The sequence below is a fragment of the Primulina tabacum genome, chromosome 15 (genome assembly GCF_025594145.1).
Source record: "Primulina tabacum isolate GXHZ01 chromosome 15, ASM2559414v2, whole genome shotgun sequence".
NCBI classification, from domain to species: domain Eukaryota; kingdom Viridiplantae; phylum Streptophyta; class Magnoliopsida; order Lamiales; family Gesneriaceae; genus Primulina; species Primulina tabacum.
Genome location: NC_134564.1, coordinates 38109022 through 38133003, shown reverse-complemented (window position 1 = coordinate 38133003; position 23982 = coordinate 38109022). Strand labels below are relative to the sequence as shown.

General features: G+C 35.2%; 3 protein-coding genes and 1 pseudogene across 9 annotated transcripts; 3 read left to right on the top strand and 1 right to left on the bottom strand.

Annotated features, from left to right (window-relative positions):
- LOC142527968 (uncharacterized) lies at positions 1-11205 on the top strand. 4 transcript variants are annotated; one of them, XM_075632976.1, is made up of 13 exons: positions 1-213; positions 299-414; positions 952-1095; positions 3470-3600; positions 4286-4513; positions 4778-4956; positions 5309-5409; positions 7581-7646; positions 9403-9458; positions 9557-9614; positions 10397-10517; positions 10589-10693; positions 10782-11205. In XM_075632976.1, the coding sequence occupies exons 1-13, from the start codon at positions 21-23 to the stop codon at positions 10871-10873; spliced, it is 1590 nt and encodes a 529-aa protein (XP_075489091.1). In that variant the 5' UTR covers positions 1-20; the 3' UTR covers positions 10874-11205. The 4 variants fall into 4 exon arrangements, with proteins under 4 accessions (XP_075489091.1, XP_075489090.1, XP_075489088.1 ...); XM_075632975.1 differs by having other exon boundaries at positions 10589-10699; XM_075632973.1 differs by having other exon boundaries at positions 10589-10699; positions 10779-11205.
- Positions 11028-19310, top strand: LOC142526193 (uncharacterized; annotated as a pseudogene).
- On the bottom strand, positions 16453-20766 carry LOC142527970 (uncharacterized). 4 transcript variants are annotated; one of them, XM_075632982.1, is made up of 2 exons: positions 20359-20766; positions 16453-16627 (listed from the first exon to the last, which is right to left on the bottom strand). In XM_075632982.1, exon 1 carries the CDS (start codon positions 20686-20688, stop codon positions 20392-20394), a length of 297 nt encoding a protein of 98 aa, XP_075489097.1. In that variant the 5' UTR covers positions 20689-20766; the 3' UTR covers positions 16453-16627; positions 20359-20391. The 4 variants fall into 4 exon arrangements, with proteins under 4 accessions (XP_075489097.1, XP_075489098.1, XP_075489095.1 ...); XM_075632983.1 differs by having other exon boundaries at positions 16453-16618; XM_075632980.1 differs by lacking the exon at positions 16453-16627 and adding an exon at positions 19567-20218.
- Positions 20767-22683: 1917 nt separating this feature from the next.
- On the top strand, positions 22684-23769 carry LOC142526192 (uncharacterized). Its single transcript, XM_075630440.1, has one exon. It carries the CDS (start codon positions 22684-22686, stop codon positions 23767-23769), a length of 1086 nt encoding a protein of 361 aa, XP_075486555.1.
- Positions 23770-23982: the final 213 nt, after the last annotated feature.

Below are 23982 nucleotides of genomic sequence, written 5' to 3'. Positions count from 1 at the left end.
AAAATAAAAATAAAGAAATTATGAAAACTGGGCTGGGTCAACTTCTTGGAACCCAATGGGCTTTGGGAGTTCGTTGTGTCTGTCAACCCGACCCCATATACAAAAAAAATGGAGTGCTGGAAACCGTCGGCCTATCGCCGCTGTCTCCTCGATCGCGTATCAGATACCAAAGCGATGATAGTGTAAAAATTATAGCCTCAATCATGCCTCAAGGTTCAATTCTATCTCTTATTCTCTCCGCCTTGCAATTTTTAGGATAATAATAGCTAGCATTAACGGGTGGTTTGATTTTCTGCAGAACTTCCGGGATTTTACTATGATGCAACAAAGAATAGATACTTCCCTTACAAGGGTCCTATTCCGGGTTCTTCTTCAAAACCTCCTTCTCTACCACCACTCTCTGAACCCACACCGGTGCCTCCCTATTATGCTTTATGACTATTTTTCATTTGTATTATCATTCTTTGATTGAGATGCTGTGACGCTTAAGGTCGAGTTACCATTTATTATCAACTTTTGAGAAATTTCTTTTTCCTTACGAACTACACAAGTGAAGTGGCAAACTTCCCGGATCCAAGAGCCCACATTTCCACGCCATCTTATTACAAAGTATTGATATATTTATTCAAGCAAGTTGTATTGGGAAACTACTTACACAGTGTTAAAACGGTATCCTATCCTTATGGAATTGAATAGAAATATTAGTTTTGTTCTATACATATGTTACCATTAGATATAACATGTTAGCTAGTGGTTCAGTTGACGCAATTATTCTGTTCAATGGCTCGAATGCCCTGGTTTTGACAAATTATGAATCACTGAGTATTTGCAAACAACAATTGCTAACAAACCTAAGAAGTGTTTCAGCAGACAACGGCAGTTTATTGTATACCATCTAGGCTGAAATGACAAAGAGGCTAACTTTGTTACTATTTCACATCCAAATTTCAGGTTGACAGCATATATGAACACATGAGAATGAGAAACAGTGAGCTGATTCAGGTGCGTGAGCTATGTGGTAATGTAATATCTTCTAGCAAAGGGAAGTTGAGCTTTCAAGCGGAATATCAAAAGCGACATGCCTCACAACCTCTAGTAAGATTTTTTACCCATTATTTCTCCATCTCTTTATTACAATTCACTAATTAGCATTGCAGTTCATCTCTCTCCGCAGCAAATTAGATTGAGCAAAATTTTTGCATTGCAAGTAGTTTGTGTTACATGTTATTTATGTAAGTGTTTCCAGAAATCCTTTTGTAGGCAATGTTCTGTCACTTGTTAATTTGTGTTGTTTAATTTCGTGAGCACCCTAGAAGCTGTTATGTTCACACTTATCAGATTCCAACTTTATCAACTTTTTTTTAAACAAGACTGCATTAACTTAATTACTGAAAATTTGTTTAAATGTATGTAAATGCCACTAACTATAGGTAAAAACCAGAATGAGTCCAAACTAATAATTAATGAAGGAGTATCCAAAATATTGGGTTAACTGTGCATGAGTGAGAGTAGTATTTGGGGACAAGTGAACCCGTCGGAAGCTCTTGGGATTCAAGTTGTCGACATTGCGTCGTTAGATCTGATTGGCTAGATGAGACTATTTTGGGACGAGCGAACCCCTGGGAAGATCTTGTGATTCAAGTTGCCCACGATGCGTCGATAGATCTGATTGGCTAGATGAGCTATATAAAAAAACGTCAGATCTTAATGGATAAGATTGTCTCTGTTGGGGACAGAGTCTAGTGGCAAGGAAGTAGAAAGATTGATCACAAAGATGATATGAGACAACATCAATAATATGGCATGCCCCTTCTTGGACTCATGGTGCCTAAAAACCCGACTCGTTGACACCCAAGTCAGTGCAACCTTTCATTTTCACCCATCGTTTAGAATGAGACTTTGCGCTGTCACAAATATAATGAAATAAAGTTATCTGCTAACAATTATAATTTTTAGTCTAGCGGTAAGAGCTTGATCATAATACAAATTTTAAATCAATGTGGAAAAGTATACATGTAAATGATTATGAGACTACTATCAATGAATATGATAGTAAAAATATGCATTATAATATCTTATTAATGGTGGGAAACGCTTGCCCTATTTACCAACAATATGATACAATTTGATTTGCATTTTTAAGGAATAACTTTATAATTAACGAGGAATTTTTACTCTCATGTATAGATCGATATATATATTTGACTTTTTTTTTTGGCACCAAGTTTTGTGTACCTTCTCGTTATTAGAATGTTAACCATATGTAAATTTGTACTAATTTTTTTTGTTTTGAAGTTGTTAGTTGCATTTGAGTACTTGTACTTTTGTCCTAATTTTTTTACTTCAGGCTATAGTCGTTAATCGATGTGCTGAAATAAACAATAGGAAGAGCCCATAAGATAGAAATAATGAATAAGATAGAAATAATAAATAAATAGAGTTCATGTTTGAATTCCATAGACTATTTTAGATAATATAGATGAGATTGTTTATAATGATATACAAATGAAATTTTTTCTCAAGATCCTTATTCATTCCCTTGAGATTTTCAAAAAAGCTTGATTGAGCTTGTAAATTCACTCCTTGAAATAAGTAAACAATTGAATTTTATTCGATTGGATAGCACCAACGAAATCGAGTGTTGTCAGTTGCATTTAAGTACTTGTACTTTTGTCCAAATTTTTTACTTAAATTAACTCTTACACAAACGATAAGTCACTTCTAAATGTATTTAACCGATAGTTATTTAGGGTGTCAGGCGCACTAAAGTGCAATGGTGCCTTGGAGCCTGATGTGCTAGGTGCAAGGCGAGCTGCACACTTTGTTGAAGGAAAGTGCATCTGTCATAAATGTTTATGATTCATATATATAAAGCGAATTTTAACTAAAATTATATTAACAAAATCATATTTCACAAACAATTAAATAATAATCAATAATATATATAAAAAAATTCAGAATTCGACATTTTTATTGGCAAGAGCATGCCTTAGAGGATTATAAATTGATTTTTAAACTGGAATAAGAAAGAGTATATGGATAGAATTGAAAACATAGAAGTAAAATGCCCTATCACTTAACGACCAAGAAACAAAGAGAAAGCCACCAATTTCAAGAGGCAAGGAAAAGGGCGCCTCGAGTGTGATTCTTGCTTTGCAAAATCGCTTGCAGGTGTACGCCTTTTGCAAGGGGTGCACCGTGCACCTTGGTGCAGCCAGACATGCGCCTTTAACTACTATGATTTAACCATCATTTTAGACGTAGAGAAGTTATAACTAAATCAAGTACTTAAAAATTCTTAATTTGTAAAAAGTAATAACTAAATATATTATTTATATAAATAGAGCAGCCTGTCCTTGGAGATTCTTCAAGATCTAGAAGCATCTTATTTTATTTCTTCCCATACCCAACCTGAAATGTTGTCCAATGGAAAAAGAAAGTTTCTTCATACAAAAATTCATACATGCAGATATGGACTTATCAAGGGACAAATAAGATGGGAAATATAGCATTGGAACACGCAGTTGTTAATGTAACCTTGCCATGTGGTATAATGAAGAGGGATATATTGCTAAGTGGTGGCGTAAATGGCTTACTTTGGTAAGTTTGAATTTGCCAGCCTAATTTTGAATTTTTGTAGTGTTAATGCCGAAGGGGAAAGCATCACGATTCCCAGGGTATTTGTTTAGAGACAGTAATTAATGACTTTGGTTGGTCAAATATTCATTCACAGTGGTGGAGCATCATGATTCCCAAGGTGTTCTCTTAGGAGACTGTTCTCTTCCCATATTATGGATTTTGTTGGTCAAATGTTTTCATTGTTTACTTATACCTTCACATTATGTTGTCAAATGTGTGCATGCATCTGTCCGCTTCCTTTTATTTTCCAACTTTTTTAAAGTATTCAGGTGGCAAGGCTTTTTTCCGCGAAATGATTTGGCTTTCTTTATTCCTATATTGGAGCGAAATAAGTTTGTGTCACCGTACATATAAATATCTTCGTCTATCCATCATTATGCACTAAACTACATGTAGCACATTCATTCTGATAGTTCCTTGCATTTATGTTATAAATAAATAAATATGCCTACCGAGTCTGAGAGAAAAAAATTCTCTAGATTACCATGTTTATCGAGATGTAGGAGGAAGCTGGAAGCTAACGTGGTTAGTTCTTTTTTTTAATTGCTGGCTCTCCATCCCTGATATCTTTTGCACCTTTATGTTTTCTGTGTTATTTTTCTCTCTTATTATTTTTAAGTCCGAAGCTTTGGTGTGAGATTTTCAGTTTTTTCCAAGTTGGAAAAGCTGGACAAGAAATTGATTCAACACAGAGATACATAACATATTCTGTATGGCCACTCAATCTTGATCAATTTGGAAGACACCAAAATCTGTTGAGACAGATTGGGAGTTCTCATGCAGCTGTGACATATATTCCATCTGATATATCATGCATAAAGGCATCCTTGAAGTGTCCTGCACCTTCTGAAGATACCATGTCAAAACATCTTGTGTATCCATTTGGAAATTCTCTTATGCTTATTACCAGTTGTATGATAGTTTAAAATTTTGAAATAAGTAATGCCTCCCTGTTTTGTGTTGTTTTCGTTTAACGTTTATTATCTTACACTGATCTGGTAAATATTTTCTCTTATGTAGTATGAATGGTACTCATATAAAGTCTTAGTTTCTGTTTCAAGTCTCAAGATATCGGTATCTTGGATATTTGTAAAAACCTTCATTAATTATGTTTGTAAAACTTTAACTTAAGAAACAGGATAACAACTCTGGGATCTGACAGAGTGCCCGGATCTGTCTATCTTCTGGACTTAAGTAAACCACTTGATTTTGACATAGGTGTTCCCATAGCTAGGGATGGATTTTATGAGCTTGCTGCATTTAAACAGACACTATGGACAATCGACTGTGATCCTGAAGGAGTGCATGCTGTGATTGGCAAGTTCCTCGGTTATATCACTTGACATATGGCTAGCTAGTAATTTTTTACAATTTTCTCCCTGTGGTTTTGGAAGGTCTTCCCTGGTTGTTTGGTCCTTGATCTTTCATTGTACCTATAAAATTGAAAGGCTGACAGATTTTCCATGTTTATGAGAATGAATTTTCAACAGATTGGATACTTTCTCAGCTGTTTTTGCTGAATGCGTCAGGAGTTTTAAGTTTTTGTTACAAAATTTGTATTGTCTTAGAAATTATTTATTTATTATATATTCATATAACAAGTCAAAAAAATAATTGCATTGAAGCAACTTATTGTGTCTTATGATTATCAATCTTTTTGTTGGTGTAGGAACCAACAGGGGAGCAACACTACTGAATATGGAAACTGGAGCATCATCATGGGTGTTCCGTTGTAAAAGTGATGTATTATCCCTACAGCTTAATTTGTCTGTGAGTTTCAATAACTGCACTTCCTGAAGATGTATTTGAGATTAGAACGAACTTGTTGCATCCCCTGTTCATAGTTATTTAGGACATAACGCGTACTAAAACGCTAAGATCCTGGAGCTTGAAGTGCAAGGCGAAGCACACGCTTTAGCAAAGTAAAGCACATTTGACATAAATTTTTAAACCGAACATATATAAAGTGATTTATACTATAATATTACATAAATTAAATATTTTTCATAGCAAACAATATATGAAATTTGGTAGGAATAAGGATACTAATTCTGTTAATCTTCAGTCCTTCACATAGCAGCACACTGTAATATATGATATTTGGTAGGAATAAGGATATTATTTGGTGAAATATTATGGGGCTAGAAAAAACAAGAACCAAATGCAATGAGGAAACTCACAAAATGCTGCACTGCACGGTGGCCCGTTGCATATAGAACCTGAGGCCTGAGGGAGATGAAAAGTCATGCATGCTGGGTTTTTTATCATTGAGTATGAGCTTTGCTAATTGGGCTTCAAAATTGGTTGGGTTTGAGTTGATTTTTATTTACCTACAAAATGACAGCCCACTTCTTTAAAGCCAACTTTTTTGCGCCTCTCGCCCAGGGAAAGCGCGCACTTGTTTCTAGTGCTGCGCCTAGGTAATAACACAGGCGCAAGTTTCTGGCTGCAAGACTTGACATTAAGGCCTTGTTTAAAAATTTTAAGATGGAGAATATCATTTTTTGTTTGCAGTTTACCTAAACAATGTGCCAAATGAAATTTGAGAGTGGCTATTGAACTGTATGATCTTCAAGTCCCTCCACAAGCATCCAAGTAAAATATGGGGCAATAGAATTCCTTTGTCCTTAGCTTCTGTTTTCGGAAGGGACAATTTTAGGTTATCTTTGTGTTTCTCGGCATAATCTGATGGATCTTATTATAAGAGCATGGCTGGGAAAAAATTGATTGAATTGCACTTCAATTGGTTTGTCTCATGGATTGCTCTCAGTGAATGAATTTCCGCCTGTCTCCTTTATGGCAAAGCTATGTCTAATCTGTTTTTCACTTTCCTATCTGAACAGTTTTTATAGAGAACTACGGCTATCCTTAGATTGCAATGGATGAAATTTCTTAGTTTTTTATTTTCGCATCTTCGTTCGTATAGAATTTTCTTTACTGCTTGTAGGGGATGTGTAATATTTTTAGTGTGAAAGTAATTCGAGAACAGAGTGCACCATTTTTTTGCTATAGATTCTTTGTTTTAATTTAAGGAATTGAATATGATTTATGAAATATTTATGCAAACAGAGATAACTTTTGATGTCTTCCTCCATGAAGACCTGAATGATCCAATGACGATATATTTTCCTTGCTTGTGATTAGGTTGCTAATTTGTTCGCCCATCACATTGATTTTATCACTTCTTTCGTTGTTTTACTTTCAACGATTCTTTTACCGCTCTTCTGGAACTTAATATGCTCTAATACTATGAGATGAAAAGGACAAATCACAAACCTAAGAATACCTTTTCGTTCATGCACTCGAGTCACAACAGCTAATTTGTATCCATAGTGAGAAATTCTGCTAGACTGTTTGTTTTGCCTCTATCTACTTCAAATTAACTCATTTTTAGCACAGATCTCAGTTGATGTATGCCTTCACTTTAGATTTTGTTTCCAGTTTTATTCGCACCCTTTTGTATCAGACATCTCTACGTAATCATTTTGAATTTTTCTTGAAACCTTTATTAATACCATTTGCCTTCAGCTTATATCTTTACTAGAGTTATTTTTATACAAATCCAAGCTACAATACATTATTATCTGTTATGATACATTTTTGAAACATACTATTCTAATACTATATGCATTTTTCAATCAAAATGAACAAAACGTATTTGGTATCCTTGATTAACTAAGGTTTTATTTTTGCCTGAATATGTTCAAAGTACTTGTCTCTGCTTTTGATAAATGAATTTATTTTATCGATTATAAAATCATGTTCTAGATCTCTTATATAAGATTTTGGCCTCATCAGATTTCATTAACTTATGGAAGTGGAATGAATAGAGTCCCATGTTTAACTGACCTCCTGTGTAGTTTTTTAATTAGATAAGTTCTATTACATGAAGCTGAGCATTTATAGTTTTACATTTTTTTTTATTTCCTTCCTTTCTCTAGGGGAAATTAATTCTTTGTGGGCTGAGAAATGGAGCGATTGTGACTGTTGATACTCGCCAGAAACAAGTAAGGTTGCGTCCTTAGAATATTTATGGCATGTACATCATAATTTGGAGTTTGTCAATGCAAGAACTACATAGTTGTAAAATCTATGATCTTTCAAATTTTAACATACACGTTATATGAAAATTTTCTTTAAATAATTACTATTGGATTTATTAAAGATACTTAAGTGAATAATAAAAAAATTTCAACTTTTTAATTAATGAACAGTAGCCAACTTCTCAACTTCTTATTGGATTTTCAGATGTTAAAGTTAAACGCACTTTGTCTTACTTGATAATTTTCAAGGCATGGTTTTTACTATTTAGTATTTATATTATATTATTTGATTTAAATCTAAAATTTTTATTTTGATTGAAAGTAAATTGTGTAACTTTGTATTTATCATATTAATAAATTATCAAAATTTTAAGTTTCTTATGTTATCGTTTTTAGCATAATTCATAAAGACTAGAAGAAAATATAAGATTAGATGCTTATAACAACCGAGATAAAAATGATTTAACTTCATAATTACTTAGAAAAAGTGAAATGGCACACTAACCTGATTCATCTTTATTGTAAGTCAAAAGACAGTAAGACACTATAAGAAGATATATAATTTTAACGTCACAAAGAGATATATGGACAATCAGATATGACCTGAATTAGATTGAATTTTTTCCTGTTCTGCAAATTGAGCTGCTAAATTGTATATTTGTTTTGATTAATTTACAATTCATTACTATAATTTTTTTCAATGTCAAATAAATAGGGTAATACTTAATAAATAATTTTATTAAATACTGTTTAAGAACTTAAAAGTTTGGCATAATTAATTCTTAGTTTTAAAGATTTTATTCACGTTATTATTTCATTTGTTATTTTATGAAAGTTTATTTTATTTGTTATATTTCAAATTTTTATGATGGTAATCGTACGAATAGTCATAAAATTGTATTTAATAATTGTTGTATGAGTTTATTCGGTTAATATAATTGTATATGTGAATCTATTTGAATTATATAGGAATTTATTTCTTGTTAATGTTATACAACAAATTCAAGGGTTTGACAACATCTAATGTAAAGTAAAAGTAATAAACAAAAAGTTTAAGAATTTAGTAACATTACATATTTTAATATTTTATCTGTTTATATCAGTTAAAAGCTATGAGTTGGTGATTCATTAATTTTCTTGATATTTACTGCTCATACTATCTTGTTTGAATATGTAATTGAATAAATACCTATATTTAATTTGCTCATTTAAACTTATCTCACAAGAAGAAAATAATTATTGACATTATTTTACAAAGATCCCCTCCATTATAAAAACAGTTATCCATGTTGAATTCTGAGAAAGGATGGCTAAAAGAAATATGTAAAATGGTTAAAAATCTATCAAAAGTTAATATTAAATATTATTTTAATGAAATAATATTTTTATTGGTTATATTTTTATATCAATTTGAGAATTTTATTAGTAGTAAGGTTTTTTTTACCTCTTGGGAAAATTTCGTTTGATGATTAATTTTAAATTTCTATTATATATAATTGGTGTCTACTTGCATTGCTCGTAGTTCATGCTAGTTAGATTTAAAAGCAGTACCTTAATGCTGGAGTTCTTTGCCACAATTTATTGATACAAGGAATATTCAGAATTCATTTTCAGTTTTTATTCAATTTTGCTGCAACTACAATCTAGCTTCTATTAGTTTTCCAAGTTGTATGCCAGCATTGGAATAGTGTGATTAGTATCGTGAGGTCAATTTATGCAGATCAACCGGAACACTCATAGCTCCTCTACAATATCAATGCAGTCATCTGTCTGCTGGTTAGTTGGCTATCTACCTTATTATATGTTATATGCTTCTCTGTATGTATTACTTGATTTTATTACTGCCACTCTTATTTTTCCTTTCCAAAATGTAGTTTGAAATTACTTCAGCTTTGTGATCAATATTTCTTCGCTAGCTCAATGGATGGATCGGTTAGTCTTCTAATTTTTTTTGAATTGTCTTGTCATTATTAAATATTGAGGCTCTAAAATACATGAATGTTACTATTTTGTTTCGGATGAGCAAAAATCTTGATTATGTTATAATCCTAGTATTAGTTTATGCTGCATATCCACCACCACATGTTACTGCCATCTATGTTATCTGTACAAGATTCTTTTGCGCTTTAATTGTGAAACATTAAACTTTGGTTAACATCAGGAAAAGGAAAAAAAGTGCTCGACAAATTGTGCTTTGAAAGAGTTGGAATAATTAAGTTTTTTGGGAGATTTTAGAGGGTGTTGGGACTTTGTAACACATCTTAGAAATGTCTCTCAATTTGTTAGGATAAAATAGGCTACAAGAGCTTTGAAGATGGTTTTAGTTAATAATTGTTGTTTTATGTTCTTACGCTCAACCTTGGAGAGTATTGTACTGAATGTTTTAAATAATGAGGGCTCTTCCATGTTTCAAAGAGCAAATCTGTATCTTAGTTTTTAATCTAATAGGTATCTCCTAAATTTTTTACTTATGTTTTGGAACATCGATTTATTACTTGTTTCTGGTCATTCTTTGCTTCCAACTTTAGTGCTTATTATCATGTTGATTGTTTAGGTTTTGGCTATAGTTTATGGTAAATACTCGAAGGCCTTTGATATACACCTATCGGTAAATGTTACATCAGAAAAATACTGATCATGGTCAGCGTAGATAGGGATGTATGCATGTATGATTGTTGATACTTTGCATAAATTACATCAACTTGTCTCTCTAGATCAAGCTCTATGATCATCGTGGGATGCAGAAGGGGCCAGTTCAATCATACGATGGGAATATTAATTCTCATACCAGGATAGATCTTGGAGTTGACCCATCTGAGAAAGTTGTCATGTCAGGTCAAGTAAACTTTGTTTTGATGCATGCAAATATTTACGCGACAATGATACTGACAGTCTGCAATTGTCAGGTGGAGAGGACTGCTATCTCCGTCTCTGGGACATCAAGTCTGGTGAATTGCTCTTCAAGAATAGATTCATGAATTCGCCACCTTCAGCTGTGTGCTGGCCAAGAGTTAGACGTATGCCTGCTGTTTTATCAAATCTTTAGCGCAATGATTTCACGAGTTATTGTTTTTGACTGATTTATATGTTTGAGACTAGATGGCGAGAATTACAAGTGCTACTGGCAGGAGCATTATTGGGGTGCATGGATTGGGTCATATGAAGGAATCTTTTACATGGATTGGTTGTGATATTATTGCAGTGTAGTCATCTGGATTTTACAAAACAATGGGAAGTAGCTAGCAAGGTATCTTTCTTGCTTGTGGAGCCCTTTGGTGCCGCCCCCCATGCCCAGAGGTTTTTTTGGATTCGTTGGTAAACTAGGAATATACGGGGACATGCCACATGGCGGGTATAGGGACTTGTTTTGTTTGTGAATGAGGCCGTGGCTATTAATCAACTCTATAATGACAGCAATAATTTCCAATATTTATCTGAGTTTTAATAGTGTGCCCATTCTGCACTATACGTACACATGAAACAATTGGTTTCATACTCAGTCAAATGAATTTTTGATATCGTCTGGCGTGTGCATCATTATTTTTTTTCCTTGGCCACTAAAATGAGACTTGTGACACAACGCGTCAGGGACCAATTGCAATTTGTTTGTGGCAACAAAAAAGACTTTTTAATTCTTCAAATAATTGCAATTTGTTTGTTGCAATTGATTTCCAGTGTGGAGGATTTCCTATATTCCAAATTTAGTACAACGCCATAAAAATAGAATCATGAGGTCTTAAGTTAAAAATTTTGGTAGTGATTATAACAACAGTCGATCCAATTCAATACGTAGCCTCCAACAAAGTTTATTACTTAAAGTTTATCCGTCTCTCATAATGACGTGCGTTATTATTGTTCGTCGGCAATGGCCAGCAGCTTCATTCTGATGATGTCAGAATCCTTTTGGAGGTTAAAAATCTTTTGTCGACAACGATGATGTTTTGGAGGAGTGGTCCGAGGTTAACAGTGCCGGCTTCTGTGCGTGGAGAGGAGTTTCTTGCCAACTTCAGCAAGTCATAGCTCCCAATCTCTCAGCTTCTTCTCTTCGTGGCTCGATATCACCTGCTCTCTCGCTTTTGCCAAACCTGCTCCGCCTTGATCTTTCCACTGATTCTCTCTCCGGCCCCATCCCTTATACTTTCTCCAACCCCTCTTATTTGGAATCTTTGCTCCTCTTCTCAAACCAACTTTCCGGTCCCATCCCCCCTCAATTTGGTTCCCTATCCAATCTCAGATTCCTCAGAATCGGTGACAAATACCTCGCTGGACAAATTCAATTTGGTTGCCCTTGCTTTGGCCTCATGCAGTCTTACTGCCCATACCACCAGAACTGGGCAGGCTGGGACAACTCCAGAACTTGATATTGCAAGAAAACCAGCTGGAGGGTGACGTTCCCGTCGAGCTTTCAAACTGCTCTAGTCTTGTTGTGTTCGCCGCGGCGCTCAATCATCTAAACTGGGAACAATCATCTAAACTGGTCCATCCCGTCGCAGTTGGCTGCTCTCACTTTCAGGTACCGAAATCTTGCCAGTAATAAGCTATACGGGGAGATTATGTTGTAGTATTATTTTATGCCCTTCAAGACGCAACGAAAGTTTAAAATTTTGTTTCGAATTTCGAAACGTTCTTTGGATATCGTATGAATTTAAACATTCATAGAGTGTTTAGATTGTTATCTTCGTGTATATAACGCTGGTTCCAAAATATTCTGAATTTTAAGCGGAGATTTTTCTTGTATATCTCTTCGAACAGATCTCTCTCTTTTGATTGTCTAATTAAGTCAACGATCGGAGATTTCGTTTCTTGTTTGGACAACACTAGAGATCTCAAACAATTTCTGCGTTGAGACTAGAACGTCAGAATTTCAGAAATCCAGAGGAGATGCGTGGCAACAGGGCGGTGGCAGGGGAAGCTCTCGACCGAATTTTTTTCTTTTGAGATTACCGAAAGTTTTGAGGGAGAGGATAATTTTCTTGTGTTGTGTGTCTTGTTATCAACATTTAATGACATATTTATTAAAATACATAAGCCCTATGTTACTAGGATTCGTAATCCTATTGTCCTTAGGACTTTTAATTTTCATTAATTATATCCTCATGTAATTATATAATTTATTGATCAATTTTTGATAATGCATGATATATTTATATACACATCTTTATATCACTACATAAAATAAATGTGTGTGTGTAGATATATATTATTATATATATGCATATACACATATACTAAATGCATAGACATATAATTTAAAATTAAATTTCATTGATAAATTTATTAATTACTTAATTCTAGACCACTCTATAATATTTTATGAGAATTTTGTAAATATAAATATTTTATTTAATTAATAAATTCCAAATTCATTAAATAAATAATTGTGAACTCATTATAACTCTGATCGACTATCTGACAACGCCGATGTATCAAGGATACAAACTTTGTTCATATAGTGAAAATTAAAAATTTTGATCCATTTTTAATAGCGGCCAGTTTTGTGAACTCCTTCATCAAACAGACAGTTTTACTCTACTCAATTAGCAGTTAAGCTAACTTACACTTGTTTCTACATATGGAATTAACTTATAAACTCCTTTATAAACATTTTGTTTATTCTCCATCAAATTACAGTCGTCAAATTCAACTCCTTGAACTTGACTATCCCAACAGGAACACAAACTCCGATACTTGTGTGACCCTCAATGTTTCAGAGATACAGCTACTAGTCGTGAGTTCACAATTTCTTTTGATTCACAATATTTATTCTTATTCAGAATTACCCTAATTAGCCATGTTCTTTTCGTCAACCCCTTGATCAAGAATGTCAGAATTCATTTATGATTACACCCATCGAATCATGGTAAGAGCGTCTAGTAGCATCATTCTATGATCCTCTAGGTATCACCGATAGTGTCTGGAAGAATCTTAAGTTATGCTTAAAGTATAGTACGGTCCTTTCAATTCATATATCCCGATCGAATTAGCAATCATTGGTATATCGAGAGTTTCATATGAATTCGCTAACGATGTAATGTATATTTGAATAATAATAGTCACGTGAAATGTTTAACTGAGAAAACATTTTTCCAAAATGCACATGTCTTACTCTGGCCATAAATTCTTTGCACCATTAACTCATCATATCACATAGGATATCTTCACCCGTAGGCAAAAGGTGAATCCCCGACTACAATGCATTTGCTCACACGTATTTCGAAACTACACCCAACCATGGAGTCGGTAAATGGATCAAAGTGCATGCTAGTATGTAAAGCATCTACGTTGTTATGGGTCAAAGGACTAATGATATACAACCATAACAGCGGACTATTTCCCTCAATAAATTATAGCCACTTGGACAGTTTGAGGGAGGGTTATTCAGTGAATCATCAAATAATCACTCATCTGTGTGAATGGACATATCCATACCCTTACCAATGAAATATGACGTTTATATCACATATACTAGTCTCAAGCTCAAACAACCTTTATCCTAACTCTAGGACCGAGCGTTTGCTATTTTACCAAAAGTTATAGCTGGTGGTAATGGTGCAACTCAAATCTTTTAAACCACACAACATCTCAAGTTCTACGGTTCGATCGCTTTACCAAGTATGAACAATGATTGCACCCAACAATCACCCTCCCAATAATTAAACTCTTTGCAATCAATGTGAATCGAACCCGTGACCTTGGCTTTGATACCAATTATAGGACCGAGTGCTTATCGCTTTACCAAGTGGCAATGGTGCAACTCAAATCTTTTAAACCGCACAGAAGCTCAAGCATCACGGTTCCATCGCTCTACCAAGCATGGACAATTATTGCACCCAACACTAATTTTAAGTGGCTGATTCGACTAGGAACCTGTTTAGAATATATGGTACACTTCCTAATGAGTTTCATGATCTTACGTTGAGAGACAAACATCATAGTACCTATTATATATTCAAGGACTTTATTTATTCAGCTTGCATGAGTATGCAGATAAATTAAATGCAATATTTGAATAAAACCATAAAATATTATTAAAATAGTTTCTTTTTATATTAGAGTCAATAAAACTCAAGCTACAAGTTATCTGCCAACAATCTCATCGGTGAAATCTCACAAGAGTTAGGAACAATGGGACAACTGGTTATCTTGTGCTTTCCGGCAACAATCTTCCAGGACCTATTCCCACAGGCATATGTTCCAACACATCCAGTTTGGAACACTTGATGCTAGCTCAAATCAACTTTCTGGCGGGTTTCCATCAGAAATAAGAGACTGTCGGTCGCTTAAGCAGCTTGATTTGTCCAATAAGACGCTTGACAGATTCATCCCATCTGAGCTTTATGAGTTGCTTCAGCAGACTGATCTCATTCTTAACAATAATAGTTTGTCTGGTTCTATTTCTCCGTCCATAACAAATTTAACTAATCTGCAGACATTATCCCTTTATCAGAATAATTTACAGGGCAACCTGCCCAAAGACATTGGGATTCTTGGGAATCTTCAGATGTCTAAAAAAATATGTTGCTCGAAGAGATCCTTGTAGAGATTCGGAACTCCTCGAGCTTAATGGCTAACTTCTTCGGCAATCTTTTCACAGGGGTCATTCCCGTCAACCTTGGAAAGCTAAAGCATCTAAATTTCCTTCATATTCGGTAAAATGATATCTATGGATAAATTCCTCCCAGCATGGGTAACTGTCATCAACTAATGATACTTGATCTGGCAAATAACCGGTTGTCAGGTAGAATACCAGAAATTGTTGGGAATTTACAAGCTTTTGAACCGCTGATGTTGTACAACAATTCTCTTCAAGGAAGCCTGCCTGAGACGCTTGCCAACCTCACAACTTGACCAGGGTAAATCTCTATCACAACAGGCTTAACGGAAGTATTGCACCAATAAGTACATCACATTTGTTTATTTCTTTTGACGTTACCAAAAAGCATTCGATCATGAAATTCCATATCAGATTGGTAACTCATCTTTCCTTGAAAGGTTAAGGCTAGGGAAAAACCAATTTACTGGAAAGATCTCATGGACCATGGGTTTGATTCGACAACTGTCACTGTTAGACCTCTCGAAAAATCTACTTACTGGGCAAATACCTGTTCAACTTTCCGAGCGCAAGAGATTTACTTATCTTGATTTTGATCACAACTTTCTTTTTGGATCCATCCCGTTCTGGATTGGTGGTCTTCCACAACTAGAGTGCTTAAGCTCTCAGAAAATCAGTTTTCGGGATCTCTTTATCAAGAATCGTTCAATTGTTCGAGCCTTTTAGTCCTCACTTGATGAAAATTCACTTCATGGCAACCTTCCTTTTGAAGTAGGTCAAATGTTGTCCCTCAACGTTCTTGTTCTTGACATCAATCAATTTTGGTCCAATTCCTCCCACCATTGGTTCACTAAGCAAGCTCTATGAACTTCGGCTTCACGAAACAGATTTAGTGGAGAGATACCGGAAGATATTGGACAGCTCCAAGATTTGCAAACCATCTTGGATTTCAGCTACAATAACCTCACTGACCGCATCCCGTCTTCAATTGGGACACTCACTAAACCTGAAGCACTTGATTTATCCCACAACATACTAGACGGAGAGGTCCCTCTTCCAGTTACTGAGATGAGATATGGAGCCCTTAATTTCTAATCGTTATTATAAGACAATTTGATTAGGGTTAATTAATTACAGCGAAAAATGAGTTTAAATTTTCTTTACAATGAGTCTAAGATATGTTATTTGAATACTAAAAATAGTATTTCATCTCATATCATAAAATATGCCCACACATAATCAAAACCAATCACATACAAACAACTCATATCATCGGGACATGACCCGATATATAGATACATATACATATATACTGGGATAAACCACTAAACCTCAACTCAGATATGACTCTCTCCCGAAGTACCATCTCCGGTCTCTTGATAACCTGGAGTACCTGCCATTGTCCACACACAAAGACAACAACAGCCCCTTTTGGGGGTGAGCAAAGCTCTGTATGGAACAACCATCATAAATACAACAGATATCTACACAAAGATATATGATATGCAATGCATGTATGTCGTGGAGGTATCTGGTCAAATGCCCATCTACTGAGCATATATCGGAATCAATCGAATCGCTATCAAATCAATGCTCGAGCTGGCACACCGGGCTCAATCAGGGATACTCATATGATAGCGTCGACAACGCGCCCTCAAATCCCAAATCTCAATCAATCATCGGGGCCACAAATGACTATGTTTTAAGGGCTACATAATGCCAAACATAACATCGTGTTCACAACCTCAGAATCAAATCCAATCATATCAATGTATACAAGGATCATAGCTCAACGTGCATGTCATGTATCGATGTATGCATCAAACGATGTGTGTTAACAAAATATTTATTTTACATCGATATTTCAATCATAAATGTCATGTATGCCACATCAACTCAACAAATAAGGCATATAGACACGTATTCTCAATCAAATCAATCAGACATATATCATATGATTCAGATACCTGTCATATGTTACTCGGTCGCAATATACCTCAATTCTTCGTTCCAGTCGATGTAGCTTGAAGATATCAGTATAAAAATCTATCTCAAAAGAAAGCTCTCAACGCGAGGATTCCGAATATATAATTTGTTTCAATTTTGGACAACGTTTCAAGGTGATTTTGTACGATAGAAATCGAGTTTCCTTTTTTCTCTTCGAAACTGTGGCAAAGGAATTGAAAGAAATGAGAAGAAAACTCATTCTTATCTTTCCACCGCTTCCGCGCTCGGACGGTAACATCTCGCGCTCGCGCTCGATCTGTCCCCGAATTCCATTTTGTGCCACGCTCGGGCGGTCAAATATCGCGCTCGAGCGCGAGCTGTTCTGTCCAATATCCTAGGGTCCAAATTAATAAAAATGGTCAACATGAAATTTGTAGATCTATATATTAACTTTTCAATGAAATTTATTTCATTTCATTTGGACCAATACTTAGATAATTATGCTGAAAATCGCAACATGTGTCACTGTTCTATTGCGGCTCAGCACATCTTTCAATTACCAATCAATTTCTATTCAAATATTTCATTATCACATTTCTTACTTTAAGTATCAATTATATACGTTATTTACGTAATCACATAACAATTTCATGAATTATCGATAATCACAGTATGATTTACGATAATACATACACGGCCTTCACATGAGAAGCTTAGGATCACTGAACCTTTCTTTCAACCACTTATGAGGAAGGCTGGATAAGCGATATGCACACTGGCATGCAACTTCATTCATCGGGAATTCGAATCTATGTGGAGATCGTCTTCCAAATTGCAAAGACGTAAAATCTGGCAAAGGAGAGTCTAGCCTACGCAAGTCATATGTGGTTATAATTTCAGTAATTTCTATTACATCTGTGGTTATTCTTTTGTTACTTGGAGTTGCACTTTTTTCAAACACAGGCGAGAAGTCATGGGAAGAGCCAACTATTCAGACTTTGCTTACTCTACTAGCTCTTCTCAAGCACAAAAGAGACCCTTATTTGATAACGCTGCTGGTAAAAGTGATTTCAGATGGGTGGAGCTTATGGAGGCCACAAATAATCTGAGTGAGGAGTTCATAGTTGGAACAGGTGGATCTAGAACCATCTCTGCAAGGCCGAATTGTTTTCAGGAGAAACGGTAACAATAAAGAGAATACCTTGGAAGAATGATCGTTTTTTGGATAAAAGCTTCGTGAGAGAAATCAAAACTCTGGGCAGAATAAGACTATACATCTAGTGAGATTGTTAGGTTATTATTGAAATGGAGGGGAAGGAGCCAATCTGTTGATCTATGCGTACATGAAGAATGGAAACGTGTGGGGCTGGTTGCATATGAAACCAATTAATGAAAAGAAGAAGATCCTAGAGTGGGATGCGAGATTGAAGATAGCAGTGGGGCTGTCACAGGGATTGGAGTATCTACATCATGATTGTGTGCCTAACATACTTAACAGGGATGTTAAATCCAGCAACATTTTATTAGATGCCAACATGGAGGCGCATTTGGGAGATTCTGGACTGGCAAAACCTCATGCAGACCATTATGACTCCTTAAACACAGAATCCATCCTGTGGTTTGTGGGTTCTTATGACTACATTGCTCCAGGTATGAAAACTGTTTCCCACTTCATTGAGTGAGCTTGTTAATTAACTGTGGTATGATAATTGCAGAGTATGCTTATTCCATGAAGGCAATAGAAAAAAGTGATGTTTACAGCATTGGAGTTGTGCTCATGGAGTTGGTAATAGGAAAAATGCCAACGGATGGGAGGTTAGTAAAATATATAAACACGGTGAGATGGGTGGAATCATGTATGGAGTCCTCGAATGAGAAATTAATTGATTCACTGCTAAAACCGCTCTTACCCAATGAAGAAACAACTATGTTTCAAATGCTGGAAATAGCATTGCAATGCACAAAAGCTGCAACTGCAAAGGCCATCATCCCGCCAAACCAGCCATTTTTAGTGGACTCGTCTGGGACCCATCAAATTATATGTATTACTAATAATATATTTATATTTTATATAATCTTCTAATACTTAACCTTAATAACAATATTTTCGTCCGTTGTTAATTTATTATTAAATTGTTATGATTTAGATCAATGTTTTTATAGTTGAATTGTTGATCGCACATTATAAAAACGGTCCAACCGGTCAAAAGAGTTTTAACCAGATGGTTGGATCGGAATCCTGTTATATTATAAAAATATTAATATAATATAATAAATAATATTTTAAATTTTAAAACCTAAAATATGTATATAAAAACAAAAACTATATATGTTTATCAAAGTTTAAAACTAAATAACTATATAGGTATATTCAAAATATCAGCTATAGGAGTTCTTGGAAAGGACAGTGGAAAAGCTGCAGCAGCTTGATAAAAGGGTGAAGTTTTTGTAACAAATAATCACATATGCTTGTTCATGACAATACTCAGACACAATAAAGGTGTGAGCTGATAGGATCATAGTTTTGTTCCAGTTCAAGAACATGGATATACTTTAGTGTAGTGAAGCTGTAAAAAGGATAACCATGATAACAAGTTTGCTGAGTTTCAATGTTTCATTCTTGAACCATAATAGGACTCTTGTATTGATACTTCGCATATATATGCTCTTCACTTCAAGTACAACAAGAAGCTGGTGCGCGAGTATCCAAATATCTTTAATTACACCAAAGACATATTTCAAATCCCCGGAGTCAGTAGCACAGTGAACATGGTAAAAAAGCTTTACTATGGAAATCAGCCGGCCATTAATCCGTTTGGAATCATCCTCATGGCCCAAATACAGACTATTCTTCTCCACATGACCGGCACAGGTTTCATAAGTAATGTGTTTCAGCCGACTGCTTGTTATGTACTTATTAATGTGAATGCTCGATGAGCGCTTCAGCCCTCCTGTCTGTTTGCTAGATATCAGATTGTGTACCAACTCACAACACTTGGAGCAAATTGACTATTATTTTGAATGATTCTATTATAATCTATTCCAGCCAACCATGTAATAAGTGATGCCATGGATTTAGACAGGAATATGAAATTTTACAAATATCTGAAAAAGAATTAGTATCACCCCTATAGTTTTAAGACAATAATAACGGGCCAAAGATGTGAAAATTCTCACCTTGATGGATCCAAGTTACAGAACCAGATAGTTTTAAGGTTGCGTTTGATGAGTGGATAAGCATGTCGCGAGCTCGAGCTGCGCTCTGTGGCACTGGCGGCGTTTGATTGCGGTTCCGCCGCTGGAGCAGAGAGAACGGACAGCCTCGAACTCCTCGGGGCAGACCACTGCCACCAAGCATTCGGCAAGGGAGTGGTTCAGGTGGCGGCACGCGGACTGACGAGATGGCCCCGCCGGGATCCGGCGGTGGCACTCGGCCAAAGCTCGGTGAAGCCTCTCGCAATTGTGAACGTTGACGGTAGGCGGTGGCGACGAATATGGTCGGCTCATGGACTGGATCGTACAAAATGTAGGGACCCGCACCACACCTCGATTTAGTTTGTTTGGAAGGGGCTGAGCAAACAAGAGAGCCCATGAAAAATTAATGATTACATGGGCCTAAGCCCCAATAATTAAAATTATAAGAATGAGGGACCGCCTAATCGATTAGTGAAAAATAAAGATTATTATTGATTCATCGGTTTCACTCCATCATCTATCATCCTTGTCGTTCTCGAATTTCTTGACACAAACAACTATCAAAATGAGGAAAAGTGAGTTGGATGAAAATTTACAACTTTGTCGCATAATTTTTTTACAATATAAATTTAGGACTTGATCATTCACATTTTGTCAGCATGAATTTTTTTACAGAAACGTGTTCAGAAAGCATTAAATATTAAACAATGTCGAGGCGGGGGGGACCTCGAAGAAGAAGGTGAAGGTATGTATGTGTATGGCATTTTTTCAGTTATTTATCAACTGGAGTTGGACTAGATAGCAGAGTATTGCAATTCATAATGTTAAATAACTTGAGAAGAAATTTTATAGTCTATACATATATTTAGGACAAATTATGTTTTTGGTCCTCTAACTTGCACTTTTTCTAATTTTAATCTTGTTATGAGACAATTTACGTTCTTAGTCCAGTAATTTATAATATTTTTCAATTTCAGTCGTTTTCCCCCAAAATTGAAATCTTCCACAAGAAAATGCCTAGCTGGCGGCCGGAATGGTGAGCTGTAATTTGAATTGGGGGTTTTGATTTTTGGTGCCTTTTTCAAAGTCCACATAAGTAAATAATATAATAGAAAAAATAAAACTAAATCCACCTCACTTTTAAAAATAAATCCACAAACATATTCCAAAAAATTAAAAATCTTTTTTTAAAAAAACAAGCATATTCTCCACAAAAAGCCACGACAACATAAAAGATTAAACCCAAAACAATTTTCAATTTTTGTCTCCAAATCGCGATGCATTTCTGAATCCAAAGAAATCGATGCAACTCAGAAGTCCTCTTGCTCGAAGAAATTACAGAGAATTTCAGTCTTCGACCTTTGTGAATCCAGAAGTCATTTCTTTGAAATGAAGATTCACCACTCAAATGGAGCGAAATTTCCTCCACCAGAATATGGTTTGATTTCTTGTTCTATTTTGAATATGCACTTTTTTTGTGGTCCATATGTGTTGCATCTTCTTTAATAATTATAATCTTTGTGGGTCTGTGCATTTTAAATGCTAAGTTTGTCCTTTGACAGTGAAACAATTTTTTTAATTTTTGTGTATTTATATTCTTCATGTTTGCTAAGTAGGGTACAATAATATATATACTAAATTTTTGTCTATATTCACCTAATGAAGCTGGAAGGCACGAGGACTCAAGTGAAGAAAATGAAAATGCAGTGGAGGATAACATTAGTTTAGGTAATGAAGATGGAAGTGATGAGATCATAGATGATGATAATGATGAGTACAACGATTTTTTTATTGAGACGGATGACGAATGTGATGATAATTTATTCACTGCTAATGTGGATTTTGACAGTGAGTGGTGCAGGGAAAATAATGGCTCAGAAGTTTGCTCTGAAAATATATATGGACGAGGATTCAACTGAGGAGAATTTAATTGACATTGAAGAAGAATTTAGTAAAAGTGGAGATGGATCAGATACAGAAAATGATGCAAATGAGTTTCCTTCTTTTAATTTTTTACAACAGTATGATCCAAATTTTGAGTTGGGAATGATGTTTAGCAACAAGAAAGAATTGAGAGATGCAATAATCTCACATGCTATAAAAAATAGAAGAAGCATTAACATTACAAAAAATGACAAGATCAGCGTATATGCTAAGTGTGCAGCTGAGGAGTGTGAGTGGAAGTTTCATGCATTGAAGATTAGTGGGGAATGCACTTTTTAAATCAGGAAGAACGTGGCTAAACACACATGTGTGTTGAATTTGTATGTGAAAAATCTGAAATCAACTTGGTTGTCTACAAAGTACATGAGCAAAATCAGATCAGACCCGAAAAGAAATATGAAAGGCTTTAGAACTGATGTTATGGAAGACATTAGATGCATCGTATCAAAGTCTCAAATTTATAGAGCAAAAGAAAAAGCAACTCATCTTGTTGAAGGACAAGCCTGTGAGCAGTATGCACTGATTTGGGATTTTGCAAATGAGGTGAAGAGATCGAACCCTGGGTCCATTGTTGTGATTGGCACTAATAATGAGACTGACGAAAATAGGTTTGACAGGCTTTATATGTGTTTGTATGCATTGAAAGTTGGATTTTTGTCAGGATGTAGGCGTTTTATTGGGGTCGATGTGTGTCATTTGAAAGGACCGCATGGCGGGGTGCTGCTATCAGCTGTAGGAATTGATCCAAATAATAGTAATTTCCCAATTGCTCTTGCCATTATGAACAATGAGTCATGTGAGACATGGGGCTGGTTTTTGAGTTTGTTGAAATTAGATTTGAATATTGAAAAGGATTATGAATGGACATTCATGTCTGACAAGCAAAAAGGGTTGATCCAAGCATTTAGTGAAGTATTCCCAGGGGCTAACCATAGATTTTGTCTTAGGCACTTGCATGGGAATTTTAAAACGGCTGGTTTTAGAGGTGAAGCATTTAAAAATGCATTATGGAAATGTGCCACATCTACAACGGTGAATGATTTCAGCAGAAAAATGGGAGAAATGAGAGATATTGATTCAAGCGCTGCTGATTGGTTTAATGACAAGCCACCAATGTATTGGAGTAGGTCACACTTCACAACCAACTCTGTATGTGACTTTTTATTGAATAATTGTTGTGAATCCTTTAACAACAATATTTTGGATGCGAGGGATAAGGTCATATTGTCAATGCTTGAATGGCTTGTTGAATACTTCATGACAAAAATGCAAGTTAACAGGGATAGGGCTGAAGAAAAGTGGGAAGGATTGTTTTTCCCTCGAATTAAAAAACTAATCGAGAATAATTTGGCAAAGACTGGGGATTGCATGCCAATTAAAGCAGATAACTTTCATTACCAAGTTTCATGCTATGATGGGAGTAAGTACAGTGTAGACTTAAAAGAATAGACATGTGGTTGTAGGAAATGGGATTTGAGTGGAATTCCATGCAACCATGCTTTATCTGCTATTTTATCTCAACGATTGAATTATTTAGATTACGTGCATAAATGTTATAGTTTAGCCACATACAAACAAGTATATGCTCGTACAGCGATGCCACTAAATGGTAGGAGCGAATGGCAAACAACAGGAATTATTCCAGCACTTCCACCAAATTTT

Excerpts from the sequence above, each read along its gene's own strand:
- LOC142527970 (XM_075632982.1), bottom strand. The coding sequence starts at position 20,688 with ATGAGCCGACCATATTCGTCGCCACCGCCTACCGTCAACGTTCACAAT.
- LOC142527968 (XM_075632973.1), top strand. The coding sequence starts at position 21 with ATGAAAACTGGGCTGGGTCAACTTCTTGGAACCCAATGGGCTTTGGGA. Across the intron at positions 1,096-3,469 it reads GACATGCCTCACAACCTCTA|ATATGGACTTATCAAGGGAC; the intron begins GTAAGATTTTTT and ends TCATACATGCAG. Across the intron at positions 3,601-4,285 it reads GGCGTAAATGGCTTACTTTG|TTTTTTCCAAGTTGGAAAAG; the intron begins GTAAGTTTGAAT and ends TGAGATTTTCAG.
- LOC142526192 (XM_075630440.1), top strand. The coding sequence starts at position 22,684 with ATGAGCAAAATCAGATCAGACCCGAAAAGAAATATGAAAGGCTTTAGA.